This window comes from Anabrus simplex, chromosome 4, assembly GCF_040414725.1.
Source record: "Anabrus simplex isolate iqAnaSimp1 chromosome 4, ASM4041472v1, whole genome shotgun sequence".
In the NCBI taxonomy this organism is placed as follows: Eukaryota; Metazoa; Arthropoda; class Insecta; order Orthoptera; family Tettigoniidae; genus Anabrus; species Anabrus simplex.
Genome location: NC_090268.1, coordinates 197,041,900 through 197,065,863, shown reverse-complemented (window position 1 = coordinate 197,065,863; position 23,964 = coordinate 197,041,900). Strand labels below are relative to the sequence as shown.

The 23,964-nt window shown below is 38.8% G+C and overlaps 2 protein-coding genes across 2 annotated transcripts in view; one reads left to right on the top strand and one right to left on the bottom strand.

Annotated features, from left to right (window-relative positions):
* Positions 1 to 23,964, bottom strand: part of LOC136871754 (chitin synthase chs-2) — a 286,502-nt gene that overhangs the window by 198,978 nt on the left and 63,560 nt on the right. The gene's annotated exons all lie outside the window — the stretch shown is intronic.
* Positions 15,577 to 16,483, top strand: LOC137500436 (uncharacterized). The gene has a single exon (XM_068227333.1). It carries the CDS (start codon positions 15,656 to 15,658, stop codon positions 16,481 to 16,483), a length of 828 nt encoding a protein of 275 aa, XP_068083434.1. The 5' UTR covers positions 15,577 to 15,655.

The following is a 23,964-nucleotide window of genomic DNA, read 5'->3' as shown; positions in this document are numbered from 1 at the left end:
GCTGTTACCTAATTGTTAGGAGTTTTGTGGAGCACTGGCTGTCGCTAATATCCTGCTCCTCGTGTTGTACGTGTGACGTCTTAGAGGAGGGGAGTGAATTTGAGAAGGCGGGGCTGTGGGTATGTGATTGGCGCTTGGGGAGGAGTTGTGTGTATTGGAGGGAGAATAAATAAATTTTCGGGCTCTGGCATTTATAGACTGAAATGTGCTGAATGTAACAGTTCATATATCGGTCAAACTGGTAGAAGCTTTGCAATTAGATATGCAGAACATTTCAATGCCCAAAAGCACAATAAACACTCAGCCATGAGCATCCATATGAAAGACACCGGACATAGCTTTACCACAATCGAACAGGATCTCCAAATTTTAAAAAGACTAGATAAAGGCAGGCTCATGACAGAGTTCGAAAATTTATACATTTTTTTGGACCAAAAATATAATAAGAATAAAAATTTAAATGATCCAATAGACAACCGAAGCCCTCTTTACGAACAATTAATATTTTCGCTCAATAGTTTAAATCAGAAAGACAAAAGACTTGTTAACGTCCTCAAAACAAGCTCTCCAAGCACCCCCACTAAGCTGCTCAACTCATCACGCATGAAGGGAGTTTTTGTCTCTCCTGAACATTTTGGAGCTGTCTGGTTCCTGTGCCAGGCTCTTCAATTGGTGTTATTTTTTTAACAATAATTGTGAAAATAATTTTTTGTAAGAAAATCACGAAATTTCAGTCATCGGTCCCCTTAATTAAACAGTACAGGAGTTTCTCCATTTTTCACATCAGATGGTAAAATTATTTTCTGTGACATTTGCATCAAAGAGGTGAGTGAAATTTGTTTTATATTTCCTCCTAATGAGTTATTATCAATTTAGCAAAATAAATATGGTGCCTGCTATAATTGATGCCTATTAAATACATAAAATTGAAGCTGCCTAAAATATTTTTTAAAACCTACTTTTACATATTTGAGAGCCTAATTTATGCACCTGAAATAACATTGTTTAGCACCTAAGAATCCGAGGTCCCAGTGGCATATGCTGGGATCAAGACGTGGGCTACCACTAGACTTAGGTTACCCCATTTCGATGGTTGGTTTAGTGAAAGTCATGTCTTCGGCGTTTTGAGCTGCAGCCAGTAGCCACCGCAAGTTGCCTGCTGTGTTGTCAAGGCTGCTTCACAAGCTACTGCCCAGGCCTCTACTACTGCCAATGCTCAATCCCTGATCAGTGGAGATGGTAGCCTAAGGTTTACCAATTTCAAGTCCGGCTTTGTGGCTAAATGGGTAGAATGCTTGCCTTTGGTCCGATGGTCCCGGTTCAATTTTCAGGATCAACCCCCTCATACTGTTAATTCCCCTGGCTTGGGGACTGGGTATTTATGATGTCTTCGCCATTCATTTTATCCTCATTAGTCAACCACCAAGCCTATACAGATGGCATTCACCATTATTATTATTATTATTATTATTATTATTATTATTATTATTATGGCGTAGGGATGTGGCAACCCCATCGCCCAGTGGGAAACCACTGCAATCAGCTACCCGAGTATTGGCGGGAAAACCATAACGTTCGCGGGGTATGGAGGAAGTGCCTACTCCCAGTCCTGACCAACTAGGATGAAATAAGGCAAAAAGCCTTCTTCACAATTCATCTTTCATTACCCATCATTCACCATTCATCACCTTGCCAGATCACATCTGGCATTGTAAGCCCTGACTTCGGTCAGAAATGTATTGATCATTGATCAGACAATCAGCCTATTATGATTAGTCTTCTAATGAAATATCCACCGGTTTGGATACACACGATCATCAGATCCAAACAAAGACACCATTCGGATACGGTGGGCTGTCACATGGAAGACCAAGGCGAGTCGGAGCGCCTGCAACCCATTAAACAATATGCAGACCCATCCGATCAAGAGGAAACTTAAATTTAATAAATCAGGACAGTTCTCATATTACGCTACAGTGAACATAAATTCATTAATGAAAGTGGGCAAATTAAAACATCTCACAGATGTCTTAGATCAACATAAGATACTGATAACTGCTCTTCAAGAATTGTGTAATACGGATCAAGACCCCCTTGAGTCAGGGAGATATTGCTTATACAAGGGTCCCCCAGGTGAAAGAGTACTAAAGAGTGTTCCTCAGTTTGGAGTCGGCTTTTTGGTTCATACTAGTATCTTAGATTCAATTGAAGATTTTTCTTCCACCTCCCCCCGAACGGCATTGATGACAATCAAAGTAGAGAATAAAACGTACACATTGATAAACGTCCATGCTCCAACGAATGAAAAAAACAGGACCAACAGGGAAGACACAGACAAATTTTGGGAAGAACTAGACCAACTATTATCATCCATTTCCGATAACCATATTAAAATCATGCTTGGCAATTTCAATGCTAAAATAGGCCGTGAGAAAAAGTTTCGTAATATTGTAGGTAAGTGGCCAGCTCATCATCTAACAGGAATGGTCAGAGATTGATCGATCTTTGTATTAATCATGGGCTACTTTTGGAAACCACACGATTCAAACGACGACCACATAAACTGATGACTTGGAAGTGCCCTAATGTTAAATTAGGGGAGTTCCAAATTGATCATGTAGCTATGGATAAGAACTATCATAAGGAAATTTACAATGTGAGGGTCCTCCGTGGAATGGACATAGATTCAGATCATTATTTGTCCAAAATTAAAATAAAATTAACTCCAAAAAAGAAACGCATTCTCTCCAAATGTAATAGGAAGAAAACATATGACCCTAGCTATCTCATTAATAATAAATTATATTATGAACAATCTAAAACCTATCTAAGTGATGATTTGGGGACGGTAATTAACAAGCTAAAAACCATTGCTGAGGAAAACTCTCCCGTTAAAAAGAGGAAAAAACATGCTTGGTGGAATGAGGAGTGCGATGCAGCGATTCAACACCGACACAAGGCATGGTTGATTGATCAACAACGGAAAACAGAACAGTCACGCGAAGAACTTGTTACTGCTAGACGACATACGGCTAAAATCATCCGAAGGGTTAAGAGAAATTATCACACGAAGATGTTACATTCTATTGACGAACCATTTACTCAACATAAGACAAGAGATTACTATAAAACATTTCGGCAATACCAAACTAATTATACTCCCCCAACACTCCTAATGAGAGATATTAATGGAAAACAGGCACATGCTAATCAAGATAATGCGGAAATTTTAGCTAGATACTTTGAGAACTTACTTAACAGTGAGGAACCTTCAGAATATCTGCAATATGACACACATCCAAAAAATAGGATACCTTTAGAAAAGGTTACACCGCCCGTTTATAATGAAGTACGAACAGCAATTGATTCCCTTAAAAATTATAAAGCACCAGGAGAGAACCAAATTGTCGCAGAGGTATGGAAGAATGCTAATGACCAAACCGTTCAGAATCTACATAAACATCTTATAGATATTTGGAATACTGCTACAATGCCTGAAGAGTGGAATATGGCAATAATTCAACCATTGCATAAAAAGGGCGATAGATCTGATCCAAATAATTATCGGGGAGTATCATTATTGGATATTACATACAAATTTTATCTAAGATTATCTATAACAGAATACAGGGACATCTTGACTGTGAACTAGGGGAATATCAAGGTGGATTTCGTCCAGGAAGAAGCTGCCCTGACCAAATCATCAGTTTAAAATGGATTATGAAACATCAAAGATCTAGAAACAAAAATTTAGTTATTACGTTTGTTGATTTTCAAAAGGCGTATGATAGTATACATCGTGAATCACTGTTGAATGTCCTTCAGGAATTTGGTCTACATTCCAAACTTATTAGCCTGATTGGTATGACTCTTAAGAATACTCAATCTAAAGTTAGATTCAGAAATGAGTTATCTAAATCATTTGCAATTACAACAGGCCTCCGCCAGGGAGATGGACTTTCGCCATTATTGTTCAATTGTGTATTGGAAAAGGTCATGCGAGAGTGGACTAAGGTATGTCCTCCAAAAGTCAAAATTGGAAAAAATATCAAACTAAATTGCTTGGCATTCGCGGATGATCTTGCAATACTGGCAAATGGTTTCGAAGAGGCTAAAGTTCAATTCGAAGAACTTGCAAATGTAGCAAAAAAAGTTGGATTGCAAATTTCGTATGATAAAACAAAAATAATGCCTACTTTCAGAACTTTAAATTCAGAGCTATTATTAAATAATAATAATAAACGAATTGAAATTGTACGTACATTTAAATATTTGGGTGAAAATCTCACTTGGAATTGCAATGAAAAACCATCAATAGAGAGCAGAATATATAAACTGAAGCAGGCATAACGGATAACTTGGCCTACATACAAAAAGAAATGTCTTTCGATTAATGCTAAATTTAGGCATTATAACTCTGTTATTAAACCAGAAGCAACTTGTGCTTGTGAAACATCATTTAAACTCAATACTAGATCAACAACAGAACGCTTACAACGATTTGATCGAAGGATACTCAGGACGATCATAAACAAGAAACATCAGGTGGATGGACAGTGGAGATTGTTGCCGAATGAGCTTATCTATCGGGAAAGTGAGTCCATCACAGACACGATGAGAAAAAGAAGAATTGCCTTTTTTTGTCATATATTTCGACTAAGTGATAACAGAGTTTTAAAACAATTATTTAATTACTTTTGGAATAATAAATCAAAAAACAACTGGTTTAAAGAAGTCGAAAGTGATTTGGAGGAGTTGAATATTACCATGCAAACCATAGAAAACAGAGGCAAGAAAAGTATTGAAGAATAAATGCATCAGGCTTCCTCTGACCACTGTACAGAGGAAACAATATGTTATAACGGATGCGGAGAGGGCAGCCAGGTCAACCAGACTCAAGACTTTTTGGGAAAAGAAAAGGAAGACAAATTTGTTGTAGTCTGATTTAAGTGCTCCAATGTGGGCATAAACTCCGTAAATAAATATTATTATTAAGTAAAAAAGTTGAATTTTACACCGGTCGTGCCCATCGTTCACTGGTTAATTAGCTTCATCGGGAGATCAGTGGTGGTGTCTGATCCATGATCACAGGTTCGATTCCAACCAACGAAAGAGAACACTAAACCTGAAAGATTGCATTTTATTTTAGCAGATCTACGAATAAACAGAAAACTACATTACTCCTATAACAGCAGCCCTGCAGTGTCTTCCTACAAGGATGTAGAATTAAACAGAAGTGAAATACCAGCACTATGTTATCTATATAATTAAGTCAGAAGTATGAGGCGAGGAAGTATATATGATGAGTAACGCACGGTTGATAGTTAGCAGTGGTGATTCAACGGACAGAAGCTTAGCACACCTATCCGCCCTGGTCCCCGCTCCTGGCCGATATACAGCAGCAAGCCGCGCGTGCGGGGCGAGTCGAGGCGAGAGAGGCGAGAGTCTGGTCTGCGATATCAGTCTCCGATGCCTTGTTCTCAGAAATACGTGTGACGTTTTTTCTCATTGCTTTCAAGTTTTGTGAATGGAACAATGTGTCAGATGCTTACATGATAATGTGCTTTAGACTTCCATCATTCTCAATTGAGGTTTGGGATTCACTGATAGCCTTGGTAGCCCTCAGTATACGCCACTGCGAGGTCCAATTATTAGCAACATCGCACAGCAGTCGTTAAGTACCAGTATGTTGTGTACGATTAGCCCTGCACTTTTTAATACTGTACAAGAAACATATTTCAAAGTATACCGCTCGTAAGTAGTGGTGTTGGTCTTCATTGTTTTTAAAAACAGGGGACCTGCAGGAATTCTCAAATCTGGAGGGCGAGTTGGCAACCATGCTGAAGGTAGTTGAGTCTGGCATTACTTCCACTTTCTTATGCCCGGCTGCTAACTTTTTCATCTTTCCTATCTGGCCTTGCCCCACATGTAAATAATGGTTGGAATTATCATTGTTTTAAAAAAATGGGGGACAACCCCAGGAGTGTGGTTTATGACCACAGATAATCTATCTGAGCATGGCACGGGTTTCACTTTTTGGTACCAGGCTCCTCACTTACATCTTTTCTGTCCGACTCTGGCAGTATTAGGTTTACAAAGTTTATGGAGTCTAATTTTCAGGCCTTCCTATTCCTTTTTTCTGAAATCTTCATTTTTTGAAAGGTTGGGCCTCTTCCTTTATCTCTTCTGATTTGATTTAAGAAGGGAATGTAATCTACTAGTAAACTTCATATCGAAATAATGATCACCATGTGTGCCGCTTACAGTTTAGGGAAAAGTAAAACAAGGTAATGATAGTCCGGCTCCTTGGCCGAATGGTCAACGTATTGGTCTTTGGGTCAGAGCGTCCGGGGTTTGATTTCTGGCTGGGATGGGGATTATAACTTTGATTAATTCCCCTAGCTCGGGGGCTGAGTGTTTGTATTAACACACATACGACACATCATACTACAAACCACCACTGAAACAGACAATAGTGAAGACATCCCTACACAATGGGTTAGCGTCTGGAAAGGCATCCGGCCGTACAACGGAAAACCAGCCCCAAGAGACTGGGAAAATGTCCAGGATAAGAAGAACGAGATTTTATTTATGGTGTGTTGTCTGCAAAGAGGCCTGGTCACCATAAAGGCGACCTGCACATCTATGAGAATGGGGAATTACCTATGATGAATTTTAATGCTGAGGACGGCACCCGAGTCATCAGAATTAACCAATGAAGGTTAAAATCTCTGACCCGGCTGGGAATCGAACCTGAGACCCTCTGGACCAAAGGCCAGTACGCTAACCACTTACCCATGGACCAGACAAGATCAAGGAATGATCCCTTCATAATGCTAGCCATGGAAGAAGGAAAGTAGAGAAGGGGCAGGAAGAGCATTATGATGAGACAGGTGGTGGAGGTTATTGTTTTAAGAGGAAGTATAACTAGGCTACCATCCTCTATTAACACTGATCAGAGAGAAAAATGAAGCTTTTGGCCAAAGGAAGACAAGAGCCATGAAGGGCGAGAAAATGAAAGACTCCCTAGGCCTCATAACTAATACCGTCGGGGTCAGAAAAGAACAAGAGTTGACCAAGGGATGTCGGATAGGATAGATGAAAGTAAGAAGCCTGGCACAAGTGAATGGAAGCAATGCCAGGACTCAGCTACGGGCCCCGAGGTCGCCAACCCACGTTCCATATTTCAGAGCCCTTGGGGCCTAAGATGAGACACTCGAAGTTTCTACAAACTCTTGGGATCAAAAGGATCAAGGCCCATAGGCACTTGAGTCCCCTTGACAAATACATCCTACCAAGTATTTAATTTCACACCAGACTGATTGGCTCAGACGGATGAGGCACTAATTTCTGACCCCAACTTGGCAAGTTTGACCCTAGCTCAGACCGGAGGTATTAGAAAGTGTTCAAATACGTCAACCTCGTGTTGGTGCACATAAAAGAGCTCCTCTGGGACAAAATTCCAGCACCTCAGCATCCCCAAAAACTGTCAAAAGTAGTTAGTGGTACGTAAAAACAATGAAAAAATTCACAGCCTGTTTCTAGTCATTTGACCGTGTTGGGAATGGAATGAATGATGCCCCCTGTAGTGACGAGGACAGGAATTGCGCCGGCTGCCAAAGCCTATTGTACTCCTCAGGGCCTGGAACAATGATTAAATGACAGACACATGAAATGATATTGGAGAGTGTTGCTGGAATGAAACATGACAGGGAAAACAAAATACTTGGAGAAACACCTGTCCCTCCTCCACATTGTCCAGCACAAATCTCACATGGAGTGACCGGTATTTGAATCACAGAACCCAGCGGTGAGAGGCCGGCATGCTGCTGTCTGAGCCATGGAATATATATATATTTAATTTCACTCCCAAATTTTAATAAAATAGCTAACAAATCATTAAGTTTTCATTAAGATTGCAGTTACTTCAGATGTACTGCGCTAGGATTAGCCTGGTGTGAAAATGGGAAACCGCAGAAAACCATATTACATAATATTAACATGGCTGTTGGGAATAACACTAATATTTCAAATAACTTGTCAATACTGATTGTTTTTACGACCTATTTTATTTATACTCTATTTTCACCAGTGTACAAAGTACTAACGAAAACTGTCAAAGCACCCAAGAAACTTCAAAGTACCCACTTTATAACATTTCCTCCCATCTTGAAATTGTTTCTGTGATTTCAACACAATAATAAGTTTGCAGCAATCATGTTATTCAGTTAATTCCTGAGTATCACGATTCACTTCTAAAGGATACAGGTGCTGGACTGGTCCCACCAAAATCCCATCTGTTGTCTTCAGTTTGGCAACTCAGACAACACGATCTCTTCCTGGAATCAAAGCCATTTTTCAAGAAAGGGGCCATTCAATTCTCTTCTTTCCGTCTTACCCTATTAGGACAATATCTCCTTCTTTCAAGATGATCTGCTCTCCTCTAGGTTGCTGGATTAACAGGGCAGGATATTCTTTACCAAATTGTTGTAGCAGTTCTTTCAGCAGATACTGTTGAAATCATAGTCTTTGTTGGAACTTATTATTTTCCAACTGTCTGGAAGTCTGACTTCTCTTATTACCTGGAGGAACATTGCTGGCACGAGAGGAGTCAAGTCCTCAGAGTTTTCAGATACATATGTTGTTAAGGGCCTATTGTTTATAACCGACTAAACAACACACAATGTATGCAATTCATCGTGAGGACAGACTTTCCTAGCATTCTCTTCAGTAGGTCTGAAATGGATTGTACTAGACGCTACCACCAACTTGCTGTGGAACGGTTCAATTTCCATCCAATTCCTTGAACTCCACATTCGAGTTTTATCTTCTGAATGTCTTGAGCTCTCAGAGCGTTAAGGGGTCCATTGAAATTAGTCCCATTATCTGAATTGAAGGACGACCTGGCCTGGCTATGAAGCGCCACATAGTCTGCAGAAATTCTTCTGTAGTGAGACTTGATGTCAATTCTAAATGAACAGCGCTGTACTCAGCACATGTGTATAGAACGATCCACACTTATTCTTTCATTAATTAGTAACAGTGACCCTGCGAGATCAACTTCTGTAACTTCAAAGGGGGGATGCATCTTTCATATGGTCAACTGGTAATGCCGCAGTGTCCGTCTCTACTCGTTTAGCATTTTGCTGTCTACACTGAACACATTTGGACAGAATGCTTCTTATGGTACTCCTATTCTGAATTATTCAGAACTTCATTCGAGCTGCATCATAAAAAATTGTATACCTGCATGACAATGTAAACGATGCTGTTCTTTAATAAGTACCTCAACTACCTTATGTTTCCTAGGGAGCAACATTGGATAACGGAAGCTTAAAAAGTCTTCACGCATAATGATTTTCGTCTTGACACTCAAAAGACCCGCTTTATCTCTAACAATCTGGATGCTCTCAATGTCATTACTGTTTTGAGGGGAGGATTTCAACTGCACACTATGAATCAAAGTCAATTCAGCTTGTTTTCATTTCTGAAGTGAGATGGGACCAAAGATTCTTGAGGTTTCTCTTTTTGCATTATTTGTACATTTCCTAAGCCAACCTATATCTCTCACCATCTGTATAAATGTGTAACACCTGATCTTTCCAGGTTTATCATAGTCAAATTCTTCTCAGCTGTTTATCTCTTCTTAACGTCTATTACATTTTCATCTATTTCATCTTTGCCAGTGTTACAAGGCCATTCTTCTTGTGGAAATCTTAGTCATTCAGGGTCCTCCAACCATTTTGACATTAGTAGTTCAGAAGGATAACAACCATGTGATGCTAAATCTGCAGGATTATGTACACCAGGAAGATGTCTCCAATTCTAGTCAGTTTTGTTGATTTCTTGTACCCTGTTTCCTACAAATGTTGTCCAATTCTCATTTCTTCTTACTAAAGCAGCAAGCAGACTTCCTATCCAGCAACCCAAGAGCTCTAACCATGGTATTGTTACAGCTTTCAGTGAAGCGACACAGGCCTTTGCCAACATTAATTGTATTACTACTCCTTCATTCGTTTGGGTTCTCAAATAAGTAACACCTGCATACGCATGTCGACTAGCATCTGTGAATGTATGCAGCGACCAGTGTCGTCTATCCATTACTCCATCAGTAGCTAAGCACTGAATATTTTACTCAACAATGGTATTTCTTCATTTCGTTTACAAAACTCTGTTGTCAGATCTTCCGATATGGGTAAATGACAGCATGACTTGACTGCGCTCCTATTGGACGTGCATGCAGCATTACTTTGCCACGACTTCCGTAACAGTATTTTAAATGGCAGAAGTGCAGGACAAAGAAAACCTATTACATCAAAATTTCATTGGATTGCTGAAAGAATAACTCTCTTTGTCAATACATTTGGAATATCCTGTAGTTTTAGAGTTAATTACACTTCCAATGTGTCCAGCCGCTTATTCCACAGGAGACCTAAAACATCCGAGTAGGGTTAATTTCTTGTTTCACTACTAAAACTGAAATTGTTGTCACGATATGGTGTGTGCTCGTACGTGTATTCCCAACATCTTAACTCCATTTTAGCTCCAGACAGAATACGTGTACTATTGTTGCAAAACTCTTGATAGACCTCCAAAGATGGACTGATGTGACACAATTGTCTACATACAAAGATCTCTTCATAAATTAATGATGATTCTTGCATTTGCATTTGAAAAGTGGTAGTCGATAACAGCTCCTAGGATGAAAGGGCCTGATAAACCTCCAAATACTATCCTCTTGTGTCTGTAGTACTTTAGAATCATCTTTGTATGATCCTCTCACCAAAGAAACTGTAAAAAATCTCTATCTTTTTTTTTGTACTTCAGTCATCTGAAAACCCTTTCTGATATCTGAGATAATCCCAATCTTCTTCTCATGTAACCCCATTAAAAGTTCTGAAATTTCTTGTATGTAGTTGGGGCCCCTCTCTAAACATTTATTGAGAGTGACTCCTTCAACTGTCCTACAAGAAGCATCAAACACGGGAGTATGAGAGTGGTTACACTAGCTTCTTCGAACAATGGACGGTGAGGAAGGTAATGACACCTATTTTTAACTCTTCTGTAGGTACCTCCTCTATAAAACCTTTTGGTTCCCAATCTTAGAAGATCTCCCCATACTTATAGAAAAGGTTTATTTTCTCTAACTTTTTTGAGACAGTCTCGGCAACTTCCTTGTTACATGATAGCTCAAGATGTCCATCAGCACTTGGCAGTCCTACCACATAACGACCATCTCCATTTCTCTTCAAGATACTTAGAAAGTAATCCCTTGCTTCTTCATCTCAAGCTGTTGATGACTGTACTTCTACAGGATCCAAAATACCAATATTTTCAAGATCCCATAACTGTGCGATAGATCCATCATTACAAGTCATGGTTATGGTAAGGTTGGCCACATTAGTTTCAGATAACTTAGTTCGTAACGTCTCTCACCCCCTAGCGTCCACCCAAATTTGGTTCCTACAGCAGTAAGTTTATTTGATAGTGGAACAATTTCCCTGTTAGAATATGTGCGTAGACATCCATCCCTATGTGTAACTAAATCTCAGGGCAGCTTTCTCCAAAGTCAATAATCCATATCTTCTTTTCCTTCAGTTCTTCAATCAGTATTGTAGAACTCTTTGACACCCGCAGGATGAACTGACAAATCTTTTCTGTATCTCTCGCTTGGATTTCGTGAAGGTACTGGCCTCCCATCTTATGTACTTTCAAGTTATACTTCAGATGTCTTACTTTCGACGTCTGGCTGCCTCCAAAAAGAACATGGGTAACCGACTCTTCAGCAACAGCTTTCAACTCCAGATCTTCTATTGTCCTCTTAAGTAAGTAGGAACGTTGTCCGACTCGTTGGCCGGATGGTCAGCGTACTGGCCTTCGGTTCAGAGGGTCCCGGGTTCGATTCCTGGCCGGGTCGGGGATTTTAACCTTAATTAGTTAATTCCAATGGTCCAGGGGCTGGGTGTTTGTGCCGTCCCCAACATCCCTGCAACTCACACACCACACATAACACTATCCTCCACCACAATAACACGCAGTTACCTACAGGGCTGCACTCGGCTAGAAATAGCCACACGAAATTATTAGTAGGAACGTTGAGAACCACAGTCCAGAAATGCTCTAATTGGCTTGATTTTGTGTTTGTGACCATCGGAGTTTGAAGTACTAACTTGTTAGTGCATATACAGTTAGCCATGTCTGATGTAATGCCAAATTTCTCTCTCGTTCTTTATCAAAGAGCTTGGGACATTTCACCATAAGATTCAGCCTAAGACAGTTATAACAACATTTCTTCTCCTTTACCTTGATTTTTCTATCTGCCAATGTCATAGAATGAGTGGAAAAACATTCCTTACATGGGTGGTTTTTCTTGCAGAAGATACATTCTTCCAAGTTGCCGTCAAGAAGAGTTGCTACAGAAAGAATCCAATCACATTTCTTCATCTGCTTTTCTCTCTCATTGGAATGTCTGACACAATTTTCCTGTCTCCCTCTTACTGAAGAATTGTCAAATCCAGATTGGGCTAACGTGATTTGTTGTTCACTTCGGACTTCCATTCTAACGAATTCCATTAGACAATCAAGCCATGTTTGTGAACTGTTTTCTTGGGTTTCTGCTATTCTATAACTTGAGTTTCTCGGCCATGCTCGCAAAGTTTCTTCAGGGAGACTCGATTCCACAAGAGAGAACAACCTCATAACTTATTTGAATCTGCGGAATCAAGCTCAAGCAACATCAATGATGGAAGCTGAGATTCCAGCATCGATAGCGCCAGCTTTTCCTTGATTATTGGATTTGAAATAGCTAACTTGAATAGTTTCCTCACATACATTTGCAGGGGTAAATCCTTTCTCCCAAAACGTTCGGTCAGTGCTTCAATTGCCTTGTTGTAGTTCTCTGTTGTTTGCGGATAACTTACAACAATTTCTCTTGCCTCAGTCCCAGGTTTCATAGCTTGGAGCAGATATTGAAACTTGTCACTTCCATGCAAAGTCTTATCTTCTTGAATTGAGACGAGAAACCAAGCCACTCTTTTAAATCCCCGTTAAATGTTTTAAGTTCGATTCTGGGCAACTTAAACGACCTACTTTTTTTTCTTCTGTTGGCAACTTGAATGCTCTGAAGCTTCAATTCACAGAGGAAATACGATCAGCATCCTCGGTTCTTGCGTTGGTGGCTAAAGTCTTATCTACCTGAAGTATCATGTTCTCGAATTGTGTACGATACTCTTGAACATTCTCAAGTTCTTCTAAAATATTTTCTTCACTCGCATCGTCCCCTAATAACATGTCCATAACCTTTTCATTCCATCCCTTCATTTCTTTCATCAGTTCTTCAAGTCTCCGAAAGATAACCTCCAAACGATCGTCATCGTCAGACGTCATAACCTTTCTCGCGAGCATGTCCTTCATTTCCTTAACTTTCCTAGTAAACAGAGTTCTCACTGGTCGTCTAGAATTTGTAATTTTCTCCATTTCTTAGCTTATTTGGGTTTAATCTGTACTAATTCCAATACTGTTTTCTTCTAAGTGCGATTTTCACAGAAGGTTAATATACGGCATCAAATTCTTTCTTCTTCTTCTTTCTTTCTTTGTGTTGTTGGGCGCTGCACACCATGGGGGTGAAGGTGAGATACGACAAAAGTGCAACAGGCCGTATTTCAGATCCAGACCACTTGGAAGCGCTGTAGGGTGTAGAGTCGCGTCTTGATTGGCTGACTTGCATCGTGGCCTATGCTCGTAAAATTGAAAATGGCGATTCAGTTCTATACTGTTTAATACTGTTTAATTCTGTATGGTTATGAGAAGAAGGAAACGTTAAAGTTTTTAGATACAGTACGCTTAATATCCAAGTGTTGTTGTATGTTTGAGTTCTGTAGTTTGCAATTTCATTGTAAGCTACATGTAATCAGAACATAAACATTGTTATTTTCTGTCCAAAGATGCTAAGTATAGCGAAGGTAAGTTATGAAAATATAATTGTAAATAGTGTATTAAATTATACTTTATCATTCCTTCCATGTCTTTGTTTTCGGCATTGAAACTTTGTTTATAAACGTCATGTTCTTTATTTCAGAGAGGTACCGGTAACACCGTGAGGTTAAAGTACTCCTGCAAGTTTCCAGCATGTACAAGTGGCTATTATGCCGATATTACTGGCAACCTCAAAATCAAGAACAAGCATTTTTATAAATTTCCTAAGGAAACAAAGAAGGATGTTCTGAAGCAGTGGAAGCATGTGTGCCGTGTGAGTGATAGTGTAAAATGTTCCAGTTTTTTTGTTTGTGAAGACCATTTCCGTGAGAAGGACTTCGTTAACCACACTAGGCACCGATTAAATTATGATGTTGTTCCCAAACACCTGGAACTTATCCCCTATAATCCATGTAATTTAGAGATTCCCATGTCAAGTACCGGTAATAGTATTTCACGAAATAGAAATGAAATTTCAGTAATTTCACAAGCAGGATTTGTAATTTGTAATCCAGATCTTTCACTGCTAAGTAATGTTGAAGGGATTGAAAGTGGAGAAAACACACAATCTGATATGGATGGAGAGGAGTATCATTTTTTGTCTTCACCCATAACAGAGACAAAACAAAAGTGTGGTGTTTTAGGGTCAGGTGTAAAAAAATCTGATTTGACACCTAAGAAATCAAGAATGTACACTATTCACAGAAACACAGTTGCGAAGTTAGCAAAGTTGAGAAAGGTGTTAAAAAGTGAAAGACAGGAATTAAAGGTACTGAAAGATTTGTATGAAGCCAAGAAATTACAATATATTGAGGAAAATCTAAATGAGGTCAGCAAATCATTTATCAATGCTCAGTTACGGAACTCTAACAAAGCTCCATCTGCTATGCGGTGGAATATTGAGGATAAAGTTATGGCACTTTCAATTTATAAACGTGGGCCTCCCTTGTATAGATATTTGGCTACTCATTTTTATCTTCCCTCTGTCAGGCTTTTGAAGTCTTTACTATCTCGAATACCTTTCGACACTGGTCTTAATCCATCCATAGTTGAAGTGCTCAAAGTAGAGGTTTCTAAAATGTCTGACAATGACAAATACTGTGCCCTCCTATTTGATGAAATGTCACTAGAAAAGGGGTTGTATTATGAGGCTAATAAACAACGCATATGTGGGTATGAAGATCTTGGTCATTTAGGAAGGTCACCTGCTCTAGCAAATCATGCATTAGTTTTCATGTTAAGAGGTATTCACAGAACTTGGAAACAAATTATTGCTTATTATTTCACCACAAATTCAATAAGTAGTGTAGCCTTACAGCAGCTGATTGTGTTTATTATAAGTAAATTACAGGAACTTGGGTTGAAAGTTGTTTGCACAGTTTGTGACCAAGGCTCGACAAATCAGAGAGCATTGAGAAATCTTTGTCAAGGTAATTTAGATAGACCCAGCCCATTCCATTTTCTTGTGAATATGGAACCTGTTGTTGTAATATATGATGTTCCCCATCTTCTAAAAAATACCAGAAATGCTTTAATAGAAAATAAGATTCAGGTTAATGATCATAAAGAGGTAAAATTTGAATACATTGAGAGGGTATTCAATTTAGACCAAGAGAAAAGATTTAAAACTTTGCCCAAACTGAGAAAACAACATTTCAACTTCCAGGATAGTTATGTAAAAATGAAAGTTAAAGTTGCTGCTGCACAGTTAAGCCATACTGTGGCAGCTGTAATTGGAACATATGTGGCTCTTCAAGTGTTGCCCTCAGAAGCTATATACACAGCAGAATTTGTGGAAACAATTGACAACCTTCTGGATTCCTTGAACAGTTGTAACCAGAATGCCCATGAAAGTAAGCTGTATAGATGTGCCCTTTCAGGAAATTCTCCACACATTGAGTTTTGGAACAAGTTTCTGAAAGAGATAGGTACCTGGAAGATAATAGACCTTAAAACTGGTAGAGACAAGACATGCATGTTTAGCTTTATTGATGGGTGGCAGATCACTATAAGATCTGTTATATTTTTGTGGAATAGGTTGAAGAAAGTAGGATTCAAATATCTTAATTTGAAAGCTCTCAATCAGGACCCTTTGGAGAATGCATTTTGTTGCATTCGACAGCACGGCATTTCCAACACAAATTCTACATGTTTTCAGTTTATAGCAGCTCTAAAAACCTGTATCGTAAATAATATGGCTTTGCCTTTCAAGACTATGAGTAACTGCGAGAGTGATGATTGTTTTCCTCTTAGCAATTTATGCCAGTTTTTGAAGAGTGCTGATGATGACAATCCAGGAGTAAGTGGCACTGGCTCTGTTGATCCTGAAGGCATAAATTACTGTGTAAGTCAGACCAGCGAATCCCACTCTGAACTGTTGGAAGACAATCAAGCCGTGACATATGTAGCAGGATATATTTTGAAAGTTTTAAATGTAAATAATGAGTGTGATGTGTGTGTGTGCTGCACACACGCAATTTACCCAGTCACCAAATGTACACTCGCTTGAACACTTTAGTCTCTATGTTTTATTATTATATATGAAAAGTACATTTATACGATTAGAACAATTAATTATTAGTAACAAGAAAATGAATGTTGAAATTACGTAGAGCGAGATACATCACATTGAGGAATTTCAAGTGTGTGGGAGGATTCAAAGCCAAATATTACATTGGTTTAAGTAGTCTGTGATGGCTAGTACAATTTCCGGTGTGGGATTGGATACCAGGCAAGAGACACATGTGGGAAAGGCAACCTTTTGTTCTAATAATCTACGAAAAAGAATATTTTGTTGTGAGTTAAACGTTTTACATTGAAGAATAATGTGATTAGCATCCCCAATAGCGTTACCACAGTTACATAGCGGTGAGTCAGTTAATTGTAATTTAAATTTATAAGCTGGTGTTAGTACATGGTTGAAACGAAGGCGAATGATAGTGGTAACATGCCGACGTGTGTAGTTCCCTTTAGCAAACCATGGCCGTAAACAGATAGAAGGTTGCACACTAAAATAAAAACCACCCTTAAAAGTCGCAGATCCTTTCCAATCATCCTGCCATTCCCGACAAAGTGCCTGTTTGATGAGAGGTTGAATATCAGTAGCGGAAAGAGCAATGTTACAGTTGAACCCATGTCCTAAAGCGGCGTCTTTGGCAAGAAAATCAGCTTTAAGATTACCATGAATATTAGAATGTCCTGGAATCCAGACCAACGTTATATCCTGATGGTTTTGATCTAGGTTAAATAATAGTTTTTTAATATTGAGAACGTACCACGAACTGTGATTTTGAGTTGAATGTATGCATTTCAGAACACTCAGTTAATCAGAAAATATGATGGTTTTGGGTATAGCATGAAGTTTGACATATAATAGGGCCTGCCGAATAGCAAATGCTTCAGCAGTGAAGATAGAAGCATATTTGGGGAATGAGAATTTACCGGATGTATTGGATGAAGGTATATAGTAGGCTGCTCCAACACCTTGGTCATTGCGAGAACCATCCGTATAAATGCTTAAGGTATCCTGGTGAGGAGATAGGCATACTGGGAAGGGAAAAGAAATATTATGAGACGATGGTATACGTTGGTGGGTAGTGAATCCGAAATGGGAGATAATAAGTTGTGGTTTGTACAATGATATAGAGTATGGGAAAGAATAATGAGGTAAAGAGGGACATTTAATGACTTGAGTGTTATAATCCCGAATGTTTTCAAATGCTGTTAAGAGAACAGGTAGTTTTAATTTAGTATTAGGGTATTTTTGAAAATATTCCGAAAGAAGTTGTAATTTAGGAAATAACAAATAGGAGGTAAGCGAAATTTTTCTTAGTAAGAACTTGTTTGCTAGAAATTTTCTACGTAAGAACAACGGCATTTCTCCAGTTTCAACCAGCAACGCGTTAGTGGGGGTTGATTGCAATGCACCAATACATAACCGTATCGCTTTGTATTGAATTACGTCTAATTTATGAACAAGGGTGGCAGCTGCCATGTTAAAAAAGAAGCAACCGTAATCTAACCTGGATCGTATGGTATTCTTATATATTGTCAACGCCATGACTGGGTCCGCCCCCCAGTTCCGCCTGACGATAGCTTTGAGAATATTTAAAAAAAGGTTTGTTTTATAAGATAGGGATTCAAAATGATATTTCCATGTTAACTTATGATCTAAATATATACCTAAATATTTATAGGTTGTACGAATTGGAATGCTTTAAATACTACTTTGTATTGGTGATTGATCATAATGTCGTTTATTGGTGAATACCATGGCAGCACACTTATGCTGGGAAACTTCAAATCCATGTTCATTGAACCACTGATGTGCGTTGTCTAGTACATGCGAGATGGTTTGTCTGGCTTCCAAAACGGTACTTTTAGTAACATATAGTAGGACATCATCAGCATACGTAATTATACGAGCATCACGAGTAATGAGTGTTTCTAGATCCTTTAGGTATAATGTGAATAAAAGACCACTTAGGACATCACCTTGGGGTAGGCCCTTGGAACTATAACGAATGTTAGGAGGCTGCCATGATGATTTAACGTGTAGGCATCGATAGTATTACAGTTGCCCTATGATAGTTATAAAGTTGTGAGGGAATTTCATAGCCGTTAGTTTTTGTAGTAATACATGAATATTAACATTACCATATGCCTGTTTGATATCTATGAAAAGGGCAATAGTATCATGTTTGCGAAATCTAGCTAAGGTAAGATCAGTTAAGAAAATGTTGATAGCATCAAAAGTACTTCGTCCTTTGATAAACGCAAATTGGTATTTGGGCAATAAATTATGATATTCTAAACACCATAATAAGCGACTGAGCATTATACGTAGAAAAACTTTCCTAATACAGGATCCCAAGGTTATGCCTCGGTACCGTGGATATACTTGTCCTTCAGTGGGGGGTTTCTCTAATGGCACTAGAAGAAATTGATTCCAGTCCTGGGGAATTGTGGCGGACGTTAAAACCGAATTGAAGTACATGATTAGAATTTTTTGAGCTTTGTGAGGAAGATGATGTATCATTTTATAGGTAATGCAATCCGGACCTGGGGAAGTGGAAGTCTTACCTTCAACAGCGGTGAGGAATTCAATTAGTTCAATAGGTTGCAGAAGTGTGTCAAATTGAACATTATGTACGGACGTAGACAACGGAAATTGGGGAATTACAAAATCTGGAGTTAGTTCATTATAAAATGTTTGGAGATTATCATGATGAATGGTAACAGTATTGTGTCGTCGGGGAATATGACCTATGGATCGAATAGCAGATCAAATAAGTTGAGGATTAGTATTTCTATGAATAGTAGAGATGATTTTTTCCAGGATTCCTTTCGTTTATGATTAAAGGTGCGTTTCATAAGTGCAGTATACTTCTGATAAAGGATATAGTTATAATAGGTGAAGTTAGTTCGAAGTTTTCGAAAGAGAATTTTGCGGCGTTTGACCATTGCCTCACATTGTTTATCCCACCATCTAATTACAATTTGTTCAGGCTTGGACTTGAATGTTGTGGGGTGTATAGGATGATACATATTGAGATATTCGGTAATTGCGGTAAGAAGGGATGAATATTGCATGGTAGGGGAAGAACTGACTTTGAGCTGGGCATTCAAATAGCTATTAAACATATCGAAATCAAAATCATGGAGGGACCTATCAAGCCGGTGTTGGTTAGTTGTAGAGGAATCAAAATGTAGAGATCCAATATTCCCACTAAGTGAAAGAAATATGGGGAAATGGTCACTGAGATGGGTATCTTTAATGGTTTGCCAAAAACTTCGGTGACCCAATGAGAGACTACAAATAGAAAGATCGACAGCGCTTTTAGCTTGCCCCGGTGGTGTGAGTCGTGTTGGGGAGCAATCATTTAAGATAAGGAGGTCTAGGGTTTGTGTTACATGAAGAATTTTCCTACCCTTTGTAGAAATGTGGGGAGATCCCCATGCAGTGTGATGGGCATTCATATCTCCGACAATTATAAATTGAGAATAAGAAGTAAACTGATAGAAAAAATTATACCATTGTGTGGCTGTACCCTGTATACGCGGGGGACAAGAAAGATTCCCAATGACTAATTCATTAATTTTCACTACTACAAAAAAGGTGCCTGTTATACATTGAGCAACCTCCAACCGTTGATATGGTATTCCAGTGGCAATAAGGGTTAGCACGCCACCATATCCACCACCATCCATACGTTCCGCCTTATAACCAGCAAATCTAAAAGTATACATGGGTTTCGACCAAGATTCTTGAATTAATATGATATGGGGCTGATATTCAGTAATAAGGTTAACTAACTCATGTCTCTTACCTAGTATACTTTTACAATTTCATTGGAGAATCGAAATTGCCATGTTCGAAAAGACTATTGACTTTATCATTGATACTCTTAACTAAGTGACTCCATTGGGGGTTACCCCCTAATAATTCCATGAGTAGTACAAACTCAGCACGTAGGGCTGATTGTAGTTTACTCGGGTTAAAGGAGGATGAATTATCCTTCTGGAAACTACTTCCAGGTTCATTATTAGAGGATGAAACTGTAGACCGAATCCCGGAACCACTCGGGGCGTGTGTAGGAGGAGTGATGTGATATGAACGATGTTCAGTTCGGGGAGTTCCAATTAATTAAAGATAACTGTCCCTATCATAACCAGGTGGAGGAGGGACCCGAGGTTCACGAGAGATAACTTCCGTAAATTTTCTTTTTCTAGGAAGCTCAACAGTTGGGTTGGATTCAGAGGAGTGTAATGGGGGAAACTGCTGCGTAACTGAAAGTGGGTTATATACCTTTGGCTGCACTTGAGTTTGTGCCTCTTCGAAAGATATATTTTGAATGCACATAATTTTTTTAATAGTAACTTGTTTGTGATGTACTTCGCATAAATGTGATCCCACTGAATGATTAAGATTACAGTGCAGACATTTTAACATTGTTTGCTGACAGTCCCGTGTGGAATGGGATAGAGAACATCTCTCACAACGGGAACTGCTGGCCCTACAATTTTTGGCACTGTGACCATATCGTTGACAATGTTGACAGATAATAGGATTATAAATAAATACTTCAACCTCTAAGAGCACATTAAAAATAGAAACATGTTCCGGTAGGTGTTGAGATTTGAAGATTACTTTTACAGAACCAGTAGGCACGTAATCTATTTTATCACCAACACTAATCTTTCTGTTCATACGTTGCACTTGTTTAATGGGTTCGGGAGAGTCAATAAATTGCATGATGTCTTCGTTGGATAAATCTTTATCCACACCACGAATTGACTGGATAAAGGATGGAAGATGGAATGTAGGCTTTAAGTTTCTTTTCTGGTAAGAGGAGATGTTGCAAAAAACTGTTGGCGTGTTGACCAGACTTAAAGGCAAGTTGAATCCGGCGAGCACCTTTACGACTGACAGTTTTTATGCCACGGATCTTATTGTCATAAAAAAGGCGACCCAAGGCCATAGGATGTAAATTGCCGGTATTATTAGTACCAACAGGTTCAACATTAATCAAAAAAGGTCCCCTATGAGTACGTGGATACAATTCGAGAGGTGTTGAGCTATCGTTACTTGTGGAGAGATTTTTGTCGGCAGGAGGCCGTTCATCAGTAGAGTTCAATGCTACCTGTTCATTCTTTGCGGGAATTTCTTCTTCGTGATCGACCTCCAAATCCATGTCCAGATTCGGGGGACGATTAGTGCCACCGCCTCCAACTGCTGTCGCCATGTATCACACTTCACTCCCCACTAACAAAACTACACGAAAGCACACGTCAGCTAAGAAACGATGTGTACCGCACCGCAGGTACTGACGAACTGTAATCAAATTCTTCACGAGAATAATTTTGTCATTCACATCTTCTTCTTCTTCTTCTTCTTCTTCTTCTTCTGCTTGAATTTTGAATGGGCTCTTCAGTTTTCACCCATTTCCAATACCTTTAAAAAGTAAACACTTCACAACACGATTAACCATAATATACGATGGTGTATAGAAGCACAGTACAAAAAAATATCCGTATGTGCCAATATATGTGAACGTCTTGCAAAAAAGATGTCTAACGGATACCTCATTATTACCAAATACAGTAGAGACAATACGCGGCACTCTGCGAGATATCGAGAGACAGCGATTAGAGCGGAGTGACCTGAGAGTTACTGATTCTGTCATATTCGTTTGTGAAGTTTTGGCGTCATTTATGCGTTTGCATTAAGTTAACATAAGTAAATAGTCAATATGAGTGGAAAGATATGTGCTGCGTTTGGCTGCAATAACTATGAAGTGCGGAAGGATTCGCGGTCTTTCTTCCGTTTCCCCCGTGACAAAAAAATGTAAGTAAATATTGTGTTTGCATATACAGTATATTCTTCCAGTTACAAAGAGATTTTTATAGTACTTCCAAAACTTCTGACCTGCGCGACCCACATTTTAACTGGCTTGGGCGATTTAAGAAACGTACGGTACATATTTTGTTGAAACAACATGATGATGTAAATTTGCTTTATCCTAATGTAATGGCAATATGGCAAGTATTGCTTATGGGGAAAGTTTGAACGTTTTTGAGGCTAAGTTTATAGATTTTCTTTCTGTTAGTAGGCTGCAGGTTAAAAGGAAAATTGTCCAGCTCTTAAATGTAAATTCATTGAATCATGCGTGTAAGCAATGTGCCGATATTTTTGTTGACAAGTGTTTTAATGTGATGATAAAATGCTTTTAAATGAGAAAATTGACAAATCTAGCCGTGAAAGTTCAGGCAGTAATGCTAAAGCTAAAAAAGTAATGGATAAATGAAAGATCAAGCCTTTTCACATATTGATTATGTGTCTAATTTCAGTATTTAAATAATAACCGGTTAAATAATTCTTCATTCATTTATCCAGAATTGCTTTAGCAACTTGGAAGTTAATATCTTAGTAACACTTTCTTTCTAGACGTAATTTATTTATCCATTTCCGGATATACATTTCCATTGATATTAGAATTTAGCGCGAATTTTCAGGTCACGCCACAAGGAGCGCCATTTGCGACTTGTCTTCCATTTTAACAAGGCTAAATCCGGAAGTGTCGCGTGTTGTCTCTACTGTGTTTGTTATTATGTAAGATTGATGCTACTATGCGTAATTTACTATGACCCAATAACCTCTAATAGTAATGAGAAACAACACATAGTCAGAAGGGGTAATAAACATAGGAAGAAAACACAGGGACTCAAGGTTCTTATCTTCACGCCGAAGTGCTCCATCTTGGCGACTTATTACCAGGCGAACAGGGGCGGATCAACTATTGGGAAGAAAGGAAAGACATGTGACAACAGCATTAAAGGAGGTCATTTTGGGGACTGGAGAACACCAATGGGAGGGGTTAGATTGAAGGAAGGATCAAGGAATATGTGAAAAATACCTGAAGAGTTTGCTATTCATGTCGGCGTCATAACCGAAACCAGTAACGTATGATGTTTGGACTTGTGAACAAAAGAAGTAGGCCTAAGCACATAAACATTGATAGTAGTGTAACGGTTCAAATCCCGTTACAAGATGATATCTGTATTTTTATTATTTTATTATTTATCTGTATTATTATTATTATTATTATGTCAGTATTATTATTTTATCTATGAAATTATTACTATTATTGTAATTATCATTCTTATTCATTTCAATTTTGCAATGCTTGTCGCTTGCAGGATTGTACTTAGATTTATGCATATATACGTATGTGTAGAATAACACTCAATACATGTACAGTGAGAATTGTTATATATCAGATGTTGGATATGGCATCGTTACATTGTGCAATATTGCTGGCGATTCTGCCAAGTCATTGCTACGTCATGGCTACGTCATCGTGAGCTTTTAGCAATGCGCTCAGAGACTCAGCCGCCCCAGGGGATTTCACCATTACATGTAATACTTGTCGCATATTTGGGAGTAGGTCATTGTTATTTCTGGAGATTACGTAGGTGTGCCATGCTGTA